General features: G+C 42.8%; 1 protein-coding gene across 4 annotated transcripts in view; it reads left to right on the top strand.

Moving 5' to 3' along the window:
- The first annotated feature begins 2274 nt into the window (after positions 1–2274).
- Positions 2275–14271, top strand: part of FBXO38 (F-box protein 38) — a 37371-nt gene continuing 25374 nt past the window's right edge. For 3 of the 4 annotated variants that reach the window (XM_030572088.1, XM_030572087.1, XM_030572090.1), the window contains exons 1-5: positions 2275–2349; positions 8101–8289; positions 10466–10599; positions 11793–11956; positions 12438–12603. In XM_030572088.1, the coding sequence (XP_030427948.1) occupies positions 8162–8289; positions 10466–10599; positions 11793–11956; positions 12438–12603 (592 nt within the window). In that variant the 5' untranslated portion in view covers positions 2275–2349; positions 8101–8161. Of the gene's footprint in view, positions 2350–8100; positions 8290–10465; positions 10600–11792; positions 11957–12437; positions 12604–14271 lie in introns of those variants that run through there. The other variant, XM_030572089.1, reaches the window with a different exon arrangement.

Genomic DNA, 14271 nt, shown 5'->3' with positions numbered 1-14271 from the left:
TTTCTTTTTATTTTATTTTTCAACACAAAGCAGTATATGCTTGGGGGTGGGAAATCATTATATCAACAACTGATTTTACATATCAGCCTTCATAACATAAATAAACCACAGATAATAAAGTATGTTCAATAATGAATAGGCTTTGTGGTTGGATTTATCTAGATCTGTAGGAAACTGTCATAAACAGATAGCTAAGGGTTAATGTTCTTACACCTGGAAAGAAGTTCCTGAAACACCTGACCAGAGGACCAATCAGGAAACCAGACTTTTTTCAGATCTGGGTGGAGGGAAGTTTTGGGTGTGAGTCCTTTGTCTTGAATCTATCTCTCTCGGCTATGGGAGGATTTCTATTTCCTGCTTTCTAATCTTCTGTTTCCAAGTTGTGAGTACAAAGTTGGTTTGTTGTTTTGTATTTACATGTCTATAGTTGTTGGAGTGCTTTGAATTGTATTCTTTTGAATAAGGCTGTTTATTCATATTTCGTTTCAGCAAATGACCCTGTATTTGTCACCTTGATATAGAGAGACCATTTTTATGTATTTTTTCTTTCTTTTTATATAAAGCTTTCTTTTTAAGACCTGTTGGAGTTTTTTCTTTAGTGGGGGACTCCAGGGAATTGGTGGGAGGAAGAAGTCAGGGGGAGATCTGTGTGTGTTAGATTTACTAGCCTGACTTTACATTCCCTCTGGGTGAAGAGGGAAGTACTTCTGTTTTCCAGGACTGGAAATAGAGAGGGTGGACTCCCTCTGTTTAGATTCACGGAGTTTGCTTCTGTGTATCTCTCCAGGAACACTTGGAGGGGGGAAGGGAAAAGGTTTATTTCCCTTTGTTGTGAGACTCAAGGGATTTGGGTCTTGGGGTCCCCAGGGAAGGTTTTTGTGGGGACCAGAGTGACCCAAAACACTCTAATTTTTTGGGTGGTGGCAGCTTTACCAGGTCCAAGCTGGTAACTAAGCTTGGAGGTTTTCATGCTAACCCCCATATTTTGGACACTAAGGTCCAAATCTGGGACTAGGTTATGACAGAAACACACATAATGGAGATCTTGAGTCAATAGCAAGTTTCCACTGGGATCAGTCCACATGGATTGATGAAAATAGATATCCTGAATGAAGAAACATGAATTCCACCAACACACTTTGGCACAGACAACTATTTGGATTGCAGTCACTGACTTTGTTCCTGTGTTAAAATCTTTGAAGACAACGTATGACCATTTTTCAAGTCAAAGTTGTATGCTTGATCATGATTTTTACAAATGTGTTCATTATAATTTTTTCAGACATAGCTTATAGGAAGAAATGTTATAGTTCTAGCTATTCGTTATTCAAAATTTGCTGCGAACTTGTGAGAATGGTCACTTAAGTCATACGTTATTGTTTTTGTCCCACACTAGTTAAACAAACACTTTGGAACTACTTCTGCTTCTCCTCCAAACAAAGGTATTGTGTCAAACTGAATTTTGTTTCTTGATTAAAAGACTCTCTACAAACCCCAAATTCCTTTGCTGTGAATAGTCATATGCATAAGACCTTGCTCAGATGAATGCTTTGGGCAAATGAACAGAAAAGGACCTCTGCATGGGTGGATTAAAATCTGTAAGGGTACTGTGCACATGCTGCCAGCTGTCCACTTTCATGGGCTAAGTGGCAGCGTCTCTGCATCCACTGGACTTTCACAATGCACAGGAGAAAATCATGCACAAGCAGGATTAGAGCCAAATCCTCAAGGTAGGTAAGCCCCTAGCTGCTTTTGAGGATCTGGGCCTCTTTCTCTTTCCCTCTCCCCAAACAGCCTGGGCCCGGACACTGGAGTATAGATGTACAACACAATTGTGAGACATCAGCTCTGTGCCATGCTCCAACCTGGTCACCTGCCTACTCCCTGCTGGCCTTGGGCCCTGGGGAGCTGCCCTGCCCTGTACAGAGTGGGGGCTGGAGGCTGAGCCTGGCAGCAGTGGTACAGGGGACAGATAGGTTTGCTGGGGGCTGAGCCTGCTCGTCCAAGGCAGTAAACCTGGCCTCCACCAGGGAGTAACAGACTGAAGTGGTGCTGGGATTTCCCCCAACTCCCTCCCATCGCCCACACAGAGACGCCATTCACCCGAGGGCAGAGAGGCCACACCTAAGATGGCGGCGATTGGGCTGCAATGAGAATATCCTCGAGGTGCCGCATCCAAGATGGCGGCACGGGAAGGCCACAGAAAGAGTTGATCTTCCCCCGTTGTGGGTTCAGGGACCGGAAGCGTGGCTGACGCTAGCGGAAACGGAAGCGCTGGGTGGCCGGAAGTGTCTGTCGGGATTATCCCTCCCCTCCGCAGTCACAATAACAGGCGGCACTGGCGGCCAGGTAAGGGGCGGCGGGGCTGGGAGGGGGAGGTTTAGGGTTACGTGCAGCCGCTCTGGCTCGCTGCACACGCGCCCCCGGGGGCAGGAGGGAGGCGCTGGGCCTGGCCCAGTGGAAGGGAGAGCGGCGCGTGCCTCCTTTTCCTGGTGGGCGCCGCGGGCGGTGGCCGAGGCAGCGATGACCGTTGCGGGCGCCGGGTCTGGCGGCCGTTGGTGCGGGGGTTGGCTGACTGACCTCTCGCCAGGGCCTGCCGCTGGGAATGGGGGAAGGGGCCCTTTCCATCCCCAGCGACCTGAGGGAGACCCGCGATCTGGGTGACCTTTTCCCTGCTGGGGTGGGTCGCCTCTACCGTGTAGAGCGAGTGTCTTTCTCTCGCTCTCTCCCCTTCCTTTGGGATTTGCTTCCCCGTCTCCCCACCGTCACGTACTGCGCTGTAAGTGCATGAGGCTGCCCTGGGAAACCCTGCTTCATCCCTCTTGGTGCCGTGCTCTGCCTCATCATTCCAAACCTGGGCAGGTGGAGGTACTTTCCAGTTACTCTCCCTTTTTCCTTGTTTTTCTGCCTAGTTACTTCAAAGAAAGGGAATTAAATTTGAATAATGTAGCATCACAACATCAAACAGGCCTGAAAAATAGTGATGTCTTCTAAAGTACCACCTGGAAAAGGTGGAAAAATCAACTTAGAGACAGGATGCAGTAGAAAACTAAGCTCACACAAAATAACTTATAGGAGGATGTCTCCTCTCCCCCCCCCCCAAACAAAAAAAAAGTCTCCAAGCAGCAGACATATTTAATGTGAATATCAAAGATACACTAGGAGATGAGGATTGGTGATTATCTATCGTACATTGCCTTTTGCCTACTGCACTAAAAAATTTATAGGCATTCTTTAGGCTCAGCTTACCCCATAACAGGAATATCATAGTAGATAGCATGTGGCTATTGTCTCAAGTGGTACTCCTTAAGTAGTCCCTGGTGTCAGCATATATTTGCTCCCCTTGTCTTCCAGGTCAGTGCTACTATGTCAACTGATAAAACCAAGTTTTACAATACTTAGACCAGCAGTTTGTTCTGGGTTGTATTCTTCTTTTCAAACTGTCAACAGAAATGACAGCTCACTGATTCTACAATTGCTGTTGTGTTTGAAATGGCTCAGTTTGTTTCCCAAAAGAAGGCTAAGTTGATAGTTCTGGTTGTTACAAATCAAAACGGAGTTTTCTAAACTTCTCAAGTTGAACACAGAAGTCACTAATTGAGAATATAACACATCAAACCATTGTTCATGTATTATCACTTTTTTTTACCTTAACTATATTAAAATCAAGAAGAATAAAATTCTCTGCATTTTCTGCCTGCTTTGTTTAAATATCAAAGGAATATGTATGGATTGTTTAGAAGAGTCATTTGTTCTAAAACAGCAGAACTAAAATAGTGAGAATGTGTTAGTTTTTAAAACTTGTATGTAGAGACTTATTCCCTACAATCATTGCCTAATGGCCCATATGCTGCTCTATGAAGATTACATAGTTCTGGGTGACCAGGTATTTTGTGTCTCAGTGATGAGATCTAATTCAAAGCACAGTCATCACCAGAAAAGTCAGGAGCTGCTCATGTAGACTAACTCATACCTTTATATTTTCTGCACTGGACTCCCACAAGTGGAGGTGGCTCCTTTACTTCTCTATGGAGCTCTTCCCTGTTTTCCTCCTCCACTTCAAACCACTGACTTACCTTCTACTTGACTTAAATCTTCCTTTTCATGCGTTATCTTATATCAAAGCAGCAAAGAGTCCTGTGGCAGCTTATAGACTAACAGATGTATTGGAGCGTGAGCTTTCGTGGGTGAATACCCACTTCGTCGGATGCATGCACATACATGTGCATCCGATGAAGTGGGTATCCACCCATGAAAGCTCATGCTCCAATACATCTGTTAGGCCTGTAGCACCTTACAGACTATTTGCTGCTTTTACAGATCCAGACTAACATGGCTATATCAGACACTTTTTTACCTTGAAATATCTTAAACTCTGTATAAAACTAAAATGTTTTCCATTCTCTGCTGCTGTCTGTCTGTCTGTCCTCCAACTGGAGGAATATGGTGAAATTCACTTGGAATCCATATAACATTGCAAAACTTGGATACCCATTTATAAAAATCTGTACCAAAGCCCTCCAGTGTCTCTGGATCCTATTTGGGAAATCTTGTCTTACAGATGTTCTGAGTGGCTCAGTTGGGATCCTGATCCTTGCCTGTTGGTTGGTAATAAAATATTCAGTTGGCCTGTGTGTTCCTCTTTTTATGGAGGTGTAAAGAGTGTGTGATTTTGTGGGCTGTTGTGAGAAGAGTACTGTGATCTTATAGTTACAGAGATGCTTATATTTAGAGGCTTTAAAAAGGATCCTGTCACTTTAAAAATCATACAGTTAAAGTAGATTTGTTGCAAACAACCTTAATATTAATCTGACAATTTTATAAACTTATCTTCCTTGGTTATGTTATGAATTTACTACATGCAGTAATCTACCAGGCTGGGCAAAATAAATAGAATAATCTCTCATTTGTTTATGGGCCATTTCTAGTCAATTTCACTCTCATACACTTGAACAATGCTGCAATATTTCAATTGAAAATATTGTAACAGATGGATATATAAATAAACATTTCTTTTGATATTGGGATTTGTAAAAGCTAAGCTTTGTTACACCTACAGTATATGTAGGGCAAAATATGACTTAATATCTCTTGAGGGGAAAGAGGGTGGTATTACCTAGGTGTGCATTGTATGATTTCAGAATTTAGAATGCTGACAAATTAGCTATTAAATAAAAGCCTTTTCATCATTAGATCTCAGTGACATTCATAATGTTTTGAGGTTTTCTGTCTGATACAAAATTTACATTTGGTGAACACAGTTTTTCTCTGATCTGTTCTAAAATGCTCTTCATATGCCCATCAACCTGCCTTTGAAATATACTGACTTCAGGTTAGGACAATTTATCAGTGCTAAACCCTTCAGTCCTTTTAAAATCTATTCTCCTTCATCTGCAACTTAACCAAAGAAGGAAGAGAACCAAGATCAGTTAAATGAACTGGTTGTGAGCAGCTGAAGACCCTAGGTATTGGGAATATAAAGAATGAGGGGAAATCATGTAATGTACTATTTGTATTGTGTCTATTGCTAGAATCACAGTAGAAATACAATATGTAGTTAAATGATAACGTTTATGTCATAAACCTAGTCCCAGATTTGGACCTTAGCGTCCAAAATATGGGGGTTAGCATGAAAACCTCCAAGCTTAGTTACCAGCTTGGACCTGGTAAAGCTGCCACCACCCAAAAAGCTAGTGTGTTTTGGGGCACTCTGGTCCCCCCAGAAACCTTCCCTGGGGACCCCAAGACCCAAATCCCTTGAGTCTCACAACAAAGGGAAATAAACCTTTTCCCTTCCCCCCTCCAGGTGTTCCTGGAGAGATACACAGAAGCAAACTCCGTGAATCTAAACAGAAGGAGTTTACCCTCTCTATTTCCAGTCCTGGAAACACAAGCACTTCCCTCTTCACGCAGAGGGACTGCACAATCAGGCTAGTAAATCTAACACACACAGATTTCCCCCTGACTTCTTCCTCCCACCAATTCCCTGGTGAGCTGCAGACTCAGTTCCCTGGAGTTCCCCACTAAAGAAAAACTCCAACAGGTCTTAAAAGAAAGCTTTATATAAAAAGAAAGAAAAATACATAAAAATGGTCTCTCTGTATTAAGGTGACAATTACAGGGTCATTTGCTTAAAAGAAATATGAATAAACAGCCTTATTCAAAAAGAATACAATTCAGAGCACTCCAGCAACTATAGACATGTAAATACAAAAGAAAAAAACAATAACCCCTATTATTTTTATGATCTCTGTACTCACAACTTGGAAACAGAAGATTAGAAAGCAGTTAAATAGAAATCCCCTCATAGCCGAGAGAGAGTAGGCAGAAGACAAGAACAAAGGACTCACACACAAGCTTCCCTCCACCCAGAGTTGAAAAAATCCTGTTTCCTGATTGGTCCTCTGGTCAGGTGCTTCAGATACTTATTTCCAGGTGAAAGAGACGTTAACCCTTAGCTATCTGTTTATGACAGTTTAACATTGACAACTTATGGTGTTTCGTAACATTAACCACCATAAAAGCAGCAAAGAATCCTGTGGTACCTTATAGACTAACAGACGTTTTGGAGCATGAGCTTTCATGGGTGAATACCCACTTCGTCAGATGCATGTCTGCTTTTGCTGCTTTTACAGATCCAGACTAACATGGCTACCCCTCTGATACTATTAACCACTATGTTTGCAACAGATGATTTTGATAATAATTTCGTATTTTTACACACTCCTTGGTTGCAATTTTCCATGTTTAGTCTCAACCAAAAGATGAATTTTAGTTTGTGGAAAACTGAAGAAAAATCTGTTGTTGCATATTGTGAAGCTAGGAAACACATTTCCTACAAAACACTTATCACAGAGAAATGATAAAAGTTGACACTAGACATGTTAGAGGACACAGTCCACTTAAAATCTAATCAGCTTGAAAAAGTTAACTCAAAGTATTTTCGTGTCCACCTGCTCTGAGTCTTCCTGCCACTTATTTGTTCTACAATCATTTTCTTGTTGTGGGAAAGACCCCCACAAATAGTTTTGTATTATTTGAATTAAATTGAACAAAATCTTTCATAAAAATAATAATTTGCCATCATGATGAGGAGAAAGTATAGGCCATCCAAAACTTGTGTATATCACGGTTTTGGAGTTTTTACACTGTTTTTCTTGCCGTCTGGAAATTCTAAACTATCATTAGTAAAATGTTTTCATCTCTTTCTGTTGAAAGTTAAATCCATGACAGAGTTAACTGGTTTAACAATGCTCTGTCAACATAACCATCCAGAAAACAGTCTTGAACTAAACAGCAGCAATAGCAAGGATGTGAACTCTTCCTACCTCATGCCATTCATCTCTGTGAGGTGTCAACTTAATTAGAGTTATTAAACATGGCACTTTTTCTTTAAAACCAGACAAATGAATGCAAAAACCGCTAACATTTGGTTTGGATTATTTCAGTAGAGAAAATACATCATCATTAACTCAGCCATATTGCACATTAGATATAAAATTATGGTGAAACAACATTTACAGACATATAATAAGGTACAAATTTAACAATAAAAGTAGAGATTAAATGTATGCAGCATTGCTGAGTTAAGAACTTTAAGCAAGATTGTAAGAGCTTTTCCTTTTTAGGGCAGAATAATTTCCTTTTGGATTGGACCTAGTTCACTGAAATGTGTTCACTTTGGTTAGTAATTGTCTGTATCTATTTTTCCATGAGATGTCTTTGCTCATTGAGATGTGGGTGGCAATTCCAGAGACATTTTATTGTTTTCTAAATTAGAAAAAGGCTACTACTGAAGCGATTTATAATTAAATTACTGGGATATTTACATAAGAGATCCAGGTGGTATTCTGTTTACTAATTTTACTCGGTTCAAAGAGACTTTCTAGTTAGTCTTCATTCATTTGCCTGGAATTTTTTTCCAGCTTCATACACAAGGCAGATTGATTTATATCTTGCCAGAACAATCCTTCCACTTTTTAGTTGATTCTTTTGGATAATGACATTCTGGAGTTAATTTTTAGTGGCAGATTTTGTTGAGTCCTTCTATAAACTAATGTTCATTACTCTGTACCCTTTCTCCTGCCTTTTGTCTTTCAGTTGCACTGAATTTGTATAGCATTGTAAAAATTGATCCTTTTAATCAGAAATCATTGCAAATATGGGGCCCCGACGGAAAAATGTGAAACCGTGCTCCGTGAGTAGGGAAGTCTCTGAAACTACCAAACTAGATGAGCCAAAAGATTATATGAACCAGCTCTCACATGAAGTACTTTGCCATATCTTTAGGTAAGAAGCTGTATTTTTTGTCTCCCCACCCCTTCCACTTTGGTATCTGTGAATAAAAATCAAATGACAGGCATTCAGAAAATAATAGCTATACCACTAGTAGTTAGATGGGAATTAAATTTAGACCTCTGTATTTGTGGATGAGGTTTTGCTGGACAATACAAAGGAGATGTATGAGATTTCTTTCTTGTGGAACTCTACCTTTATTTGTTTTGTTAAAACTAAGCACATAGGTGACACTATGTAAATAAGTTACCTTTCCAGAGAAACATGCTTCATATTCCTTGATATAGTCATGTATCCTGAAAACTAACTTGTGTGAAAATTGCTATTAGGATCATGTAGAAGCAAGCAAAAGAGTGGAGAAACATTATATCTTTTATTTTTTAAGTTAAGTTTGACTAAAAAAGTCTGCAAGTGTACAATGATGACAGATAATAATTTGCCTTAGAATGAATATTGTATCTTTTTATACCTTGTAGATGCTTGTCTAAAGTTTGTCGCATAACTTTGTTTCACTTGTACAGATTCCTATACTATTAGCACGGCAATCTTGCTGTTCAATCTCTCCTACAGGTTTTAGACATGATCGTGTTCCAAGGTGTGCAGCCATGCACTACAGTGTCTCTGATAAATTCAGTTACTATGCATACATTACAGGAGATGCAGTGATACATATCTGGGTATATTGGAGCAGCATTGACCCTGCCACTGAGAGTTTTAGTCAAATGCTTCATTCCATTTAAAAAATAAATGGAATACTCTAACTACAATTTTACAGATACTCTTTGACTTTGAATAATGTGACTGGCATGTCAATATCTTCCTGACAAGTTTAAAATGTCACACAGATTGCAAGTATGTTTGTGGGGCTAATGCAATGACAGCTGCTACTAAACAGATCCCAATTTACAATGAACTAGAGAATTAAAATGCACACTTTAAAGCTATAAAGTTTCCAGATCTTCATGTATGGCAACTTTGCAAGAAAGGAAATAGGTCCCTACACATTCTAAAGCATCACAAAGGGTATTAGTACAGCTGTATAGGGCCAGCGCTGCAGAGTGGCCACACTTACAGCAACCAGCGCTGCAAGTGGTGTTAGATGTGGCCATACTGCAGCGCTGTTGGGCGGCTTCAAGGGGGGTTCGGGGAACGCGAGAGCAAACCGGGGAAGGAGACCAGCTTCGCCGTGGTTTGCTCTCGCGTTCCCTGAACCCCCCTGCAAACCGCAGGGAAGGAGACCTGCTTGCATGGAGGTTCGGGGAACGCGAGAGCAAACCGGGGAAGGAGACCAGCTTTGCCGCGGTTTGCTCTCGCGTTCCCCGAACCCCCCTGCAAACCGCAGGGAAGGAGACCTGCTTGCACAGGGGTTCGGGGAACGCGAGAGCAAACCGGGGAAGGAGACCAGCTTCGCCGCGGTTTGCTCTCGCGTTCCCCGAACCACCCTGCAAACCGCACGGAAGGAGACCTGCTTGTTCGGGGAACGCGAGAGCAAACCGGGGAAGGAGACCAGCTTCGCCACGGTTTGCTCTCGCGTTCCCCGAACCACCCTGCAAACCGCAGGGAAGGAGACCTGCTTGCTCGGGGTTCGGGGAACGCGAGAGCAAACCGGGGAAGGAGACCAGCTTGATTACCAGAGGCTTCCTCAGGTATGCTGGGATACCTGCTTATTCCACGGAGGTCAAGAAAAACGCTGGTAAGTGTCTACACTTGATTACCAGCGCTGAATCACCAGCGCTGGATCCTCTACACCCGAGACAAAACGGGAGTACGGCCAGCGCTGCAAACAGGGAGTTGCAGCGCTGGTGATGCCCTGCAGATGTGTACACCTCCTAAGTTGCAGCACTGTAACCCCCTCACCAGCGCTGCAACTTTGTGATGTAGACAAGCCCAAAGTCTCCCGTCTCTACCTCAGACCTGTATCGACATGGCAAGGCTACTGTTCTGTTTTTTACCTTAAATGCATTGGCTGCCTGATGAACAAAATGCTACTCCTTCTGCCTAGCCACATTACGTAGGTTGCTACAGTACTATCTGAAAAATCTCATTTGAATCCATTCTTTTCTAGATTTCAGGAATGTCTGGGTTTGTATAGTAATTCTTTGGATGTTCTTTGGTGTGAGAGAAAATGAACTAAAGTCTTTGATGAGCAGAGTTTCTTTCCATCCCAAAGGTACCTTCCCCTGCAGGATATCATGTGCATGGAATGCCTCTCCCGGAAGCTGAAGGAAGCAGTGACTCTGTACCTGAGAGTGGTGAAGGTCGTGGACCTCTGTGCAGGCCGCTGGTGGGAATACATGCCCACTGGTAAGTAGTACACTGCATGTGGGTATTATGTTAATGGGGTATTGATGAGACCTTGCTGAGCTATGATATCATTTATACACAGACATATGGGATGTGCTTTTCGAAAGCAGCCAAGAAAGATGAGTGCTTATCGCTCACTGACTTTCAGTGGTAGTTGGTGCCTTCCTCCCTTTGGTACTTTTGAAAATCCTGCCTGTATGTGTGGAATACTACAGTGATGAAAATGGGGCTGCTCCGTAACAACTTATAAATAATATTTGTTGTAAGGGGGTTTACTGTATGAGTACGTGGAGTAATTCAAGAAGAGGCTGTTTGCATGCAGATAAGAAAGAGTACGACTTCATCTAGCCACCCATCTGCCAACACTTCAAGGTCAATGCGAGAGCCATTCACTTGGAGGTGCTATCTCCAACCCCTTGCTAAGCTCACCCATTGAATTTGTCAGGGGTGGGAAGAGCAAGCTTCTGAACAGCAAGACCTGCACTGGATTTAAAGATACACTCTTGGCGGGAGGGGTCGGGGGGGGAGGGGGCGGAAGGAGAGCAATGGTGAGCAACACTCCAGAGGTTGCAGTGTCTGGAAAGTTAGACTTACAGGGGTTCCTGTCAGGAGGATGTTGAGATGAGATATACATGTATACAGGCTCTTTATTGTTTTTAAATCCTTTTTCTCTCGTATTTTGTTCCTATTGTTATGACTAATCAGTACTTTGGTTTAAGAAGGCTGTCTGATTACTGTATTCACTGCTGTTCACAGATTCTCAAAGGGAAGAACCACAGGTACCAAAACCCTCAGACCTGCTGTGTTAACACCATTGATACATGGGGTCTTGTATACCAGGGCTTCATCTAAGAGTGGGAGAATAATGAGATTCCCCCCAGGGGAAGGTAAATGGATGAGGCCTGACACTCATGGAGGTGCACCTAGAGAGACCTGAGAGAGGACAGAAATGCAGCTAGCCCTGTAGTTTTGACAGCTGCCCTGAAGGATATAAAGGCAACAGAACATATAGAATATTTGTTCGTAAAAGCTGGGGATGGAACCCATCTGTTATATCAGCTAATACCTCTTCTGGCATTGGGGGGCTGAGAATTATTTTTTTGACTATACACAGATAATTGCAGCATAAGTTCTGTCCATACAGCTAGATGTTTACTGTCACAAGAAATTCAAAACTTGTGTCCTCCTCATAGGTTTCACTGATTCCAGTTTCCTAACTTTGCTGAGGAAGATGCCAGACATTGAACAACTCTATGGTCTTCACCCCAGGTACCTTGAAAGGCGCAGAGTCCGTGGTCATGAAGCTTTCAGCATTCCTGGAGTGCTAGAGGCCTTGCAGGCCTGCCCAAATCTGCTGGTAAGTGTGCAGGTTCAAAAGATAAATGCCTTTCATCAGCTGATATTATTATCCTTGATAAGGCTGCAGAGGAAATAGATGGTTGGGATAAAAAACTCAATGTTGTATTGTCTTGCTAGGATGCAGTAGTGTTGTGCATTTAATCCTTGTCTTGCAGTGATGGCAGCTGAAGTAAACGTTTACAAAATATGCTGCTAGTTTACAAATCGGTGTGGTTTTTTTGTAGTCGCTTCAATGGGAGTTACAGATGCTGAGCATCTTTCAAGATCAGGCCATGAATTACAGCAGCATTGCAGCTGATTGAGTAGTTTCCTATGACCACTTCTGCTTTTAAGGCAAATGGCTCTGCAAATTTCAAGTGAATTAGTGCATTGCATCAAGCTCTGGGCATTACCGAGACGTTTACTTGGTTAAGAGAAATATTGTTGCTTAATATGGTAATTGGAGCCTTGCCTTTGCTTATTGTTGTACTTTTATCCAGGGTGTTGAGACCTCTCATTTGGAGCTGGTGGAAGCCATTTGGACATACATGCCACAAGTTCATATTTTAGGGAAGTTCCGTAATCGTAATGGTGCTTTTCCAATCCCGCCTGAAAACAAACTGAAGATTCCTATAGGAGCTAAAATTCAGACGTTGCACTTAGTAGGTAAGAGTTTATTGGTGAAGTAGTTGCCTTAGATAGAAATGAACTTTAAAAGATTTGAAATGCTGCATAATCTGGAACCTATGTTTGACTCTAGGCCAGCAGAGGTCCAGAGCACAAACTCCAGTGTGACTGTGTTTACAGATGGTGGTGAACATAGGCGCCGACCCTGTGGGTTCTCCAGGCCTGGAGCACCCACGGAAAAAAATTCCCCGCCCTGCCCCCCTGCTCCAGCTTACCTCCACCGCCTCTGTGAGCGCGCGGCCACGTCCTGCTTCTCCCCCCTCCCTCCCAGCGCTTGCACCGCGTAACAGCTGTTTTGCGGGGCAGGGAAGGATGGGGGAGGAGTGGGAACGTGGTGCGCTGGGGGAAGAGGTGGAGCTGGAGCAGGGATTTGGGGAAGGGATCCAATAGGGGCAGCGAGGGGGCAGAGTTAAGGCGGGGAAAGGGGCAGGGGGGAGACGCGGGTATCCACCTGCACCGGAGAAAGTTGGCACCTATGGTGGTGAATTCCCAGTTCAAGAGCCCATAGTTTTTGAACTGTTCCATTTGCTCTTGGGGCGCCATCTATAGAGATGGGTGTAAGTGCCCCCCATCAAAGTCAAAATCATTTACCCTGAGAGATGTGCTGTTAGACAATAAAAATCATGGACTGATTAGAGATACTGTATTAATGATTTATTACAACAATCTATAACCCATTAACAATCTCTACCCTTTTGCTTCTCCCCCACCCTTAATGACTGGAAGGGTGTTAACAGGCCACTTCACTTGTATGGTCTTTTGAAATATGTGTTAACTACTTAAGCTGAACAATCTGTTCCATCCTGAATTCAGCTGTGACCACTCTGAGGGCGTGTCTACACTTAAAGTGGCAATGCTACAGTCTTTTAAGACTTTTAACACTTCAGTGAAGATGCTACTTATGCTGATGATAGGGTTTCTCCTGTTGGTGTAGGTAATCCACTTCCCCAAGAGGCAGTAGTTATATCGACCAGAGAAGCCCTCCCGTCAACTTACACCAGGAGTTAGGTCTGTGTAACTGTGTCGCTCCGGAGGTGGATATTCTGCACCGCTGAGTGATGTAGTTATACTGACATAAGTTGCTTGTGTAGACAGACACAGCCTGAGGAAGTTTCTCAGACCTGAAGAAGAGCTGTATGTAAGCTTGTCTCTCAGCAGCAGAAGTTGGTCCAATAAAAGATCACCTCACCCATCTGGTTTCTCTAATTACCCTGAGCCATGGTCTACTCTGCAGAGTTAGGTCAAAGCAAGGCAGCTTTTATTGACCTAACTCTGTAAGTGTTTATACTAAAATTTCGCTCCCTCTGACGTAACTCTCCCACAGCACCAACTTAATAACACCACCTCCATGAGAGGCATAGAATCAATATTGATGTAATTAGGTTGACAAATGTCAGCGTAGACACTGCATTACTTACATTGACTGTTCCTGGCTTTCAGAAGCTGTCCTATAATGCCCCACACTGACAGTTCAAACAGTGCAAACGCTCCTAGTGAGGACGCGCACAGCCAACACAAGGAGCAAACTGTAGACATGCACAAGCGATGTAATTAGTGTGACAGCTGTATGCCGACCTAACTTAGATTGACTTAATTTTGTAGTGTAGATGTGCCCTGAGAGATTCATTCTACAATTGACATCTGAAA

The sequence above is a fragment of the Gopherus evgoodei genome, chromosome 8 (genome assembly GCF_007399415.2).
Source record: "Gopherus evgoodei ecotype Sinaloan lineage chromosome 8, rGopEvg1_v1.p, whole genome shotgun sequence".
Classification (NCBI taxonomy): domain Eukaryota; kingdom Metazoa; phylum Chordata; order Testudines; family Testudinidae; genus Gopherus; species Gopherus evgoodei.
The sequence above is the reverse complement of the archived record's forward strand: the minus strand, read 5'-3'. Positions and strand labels throughout refer to the sequence as shown.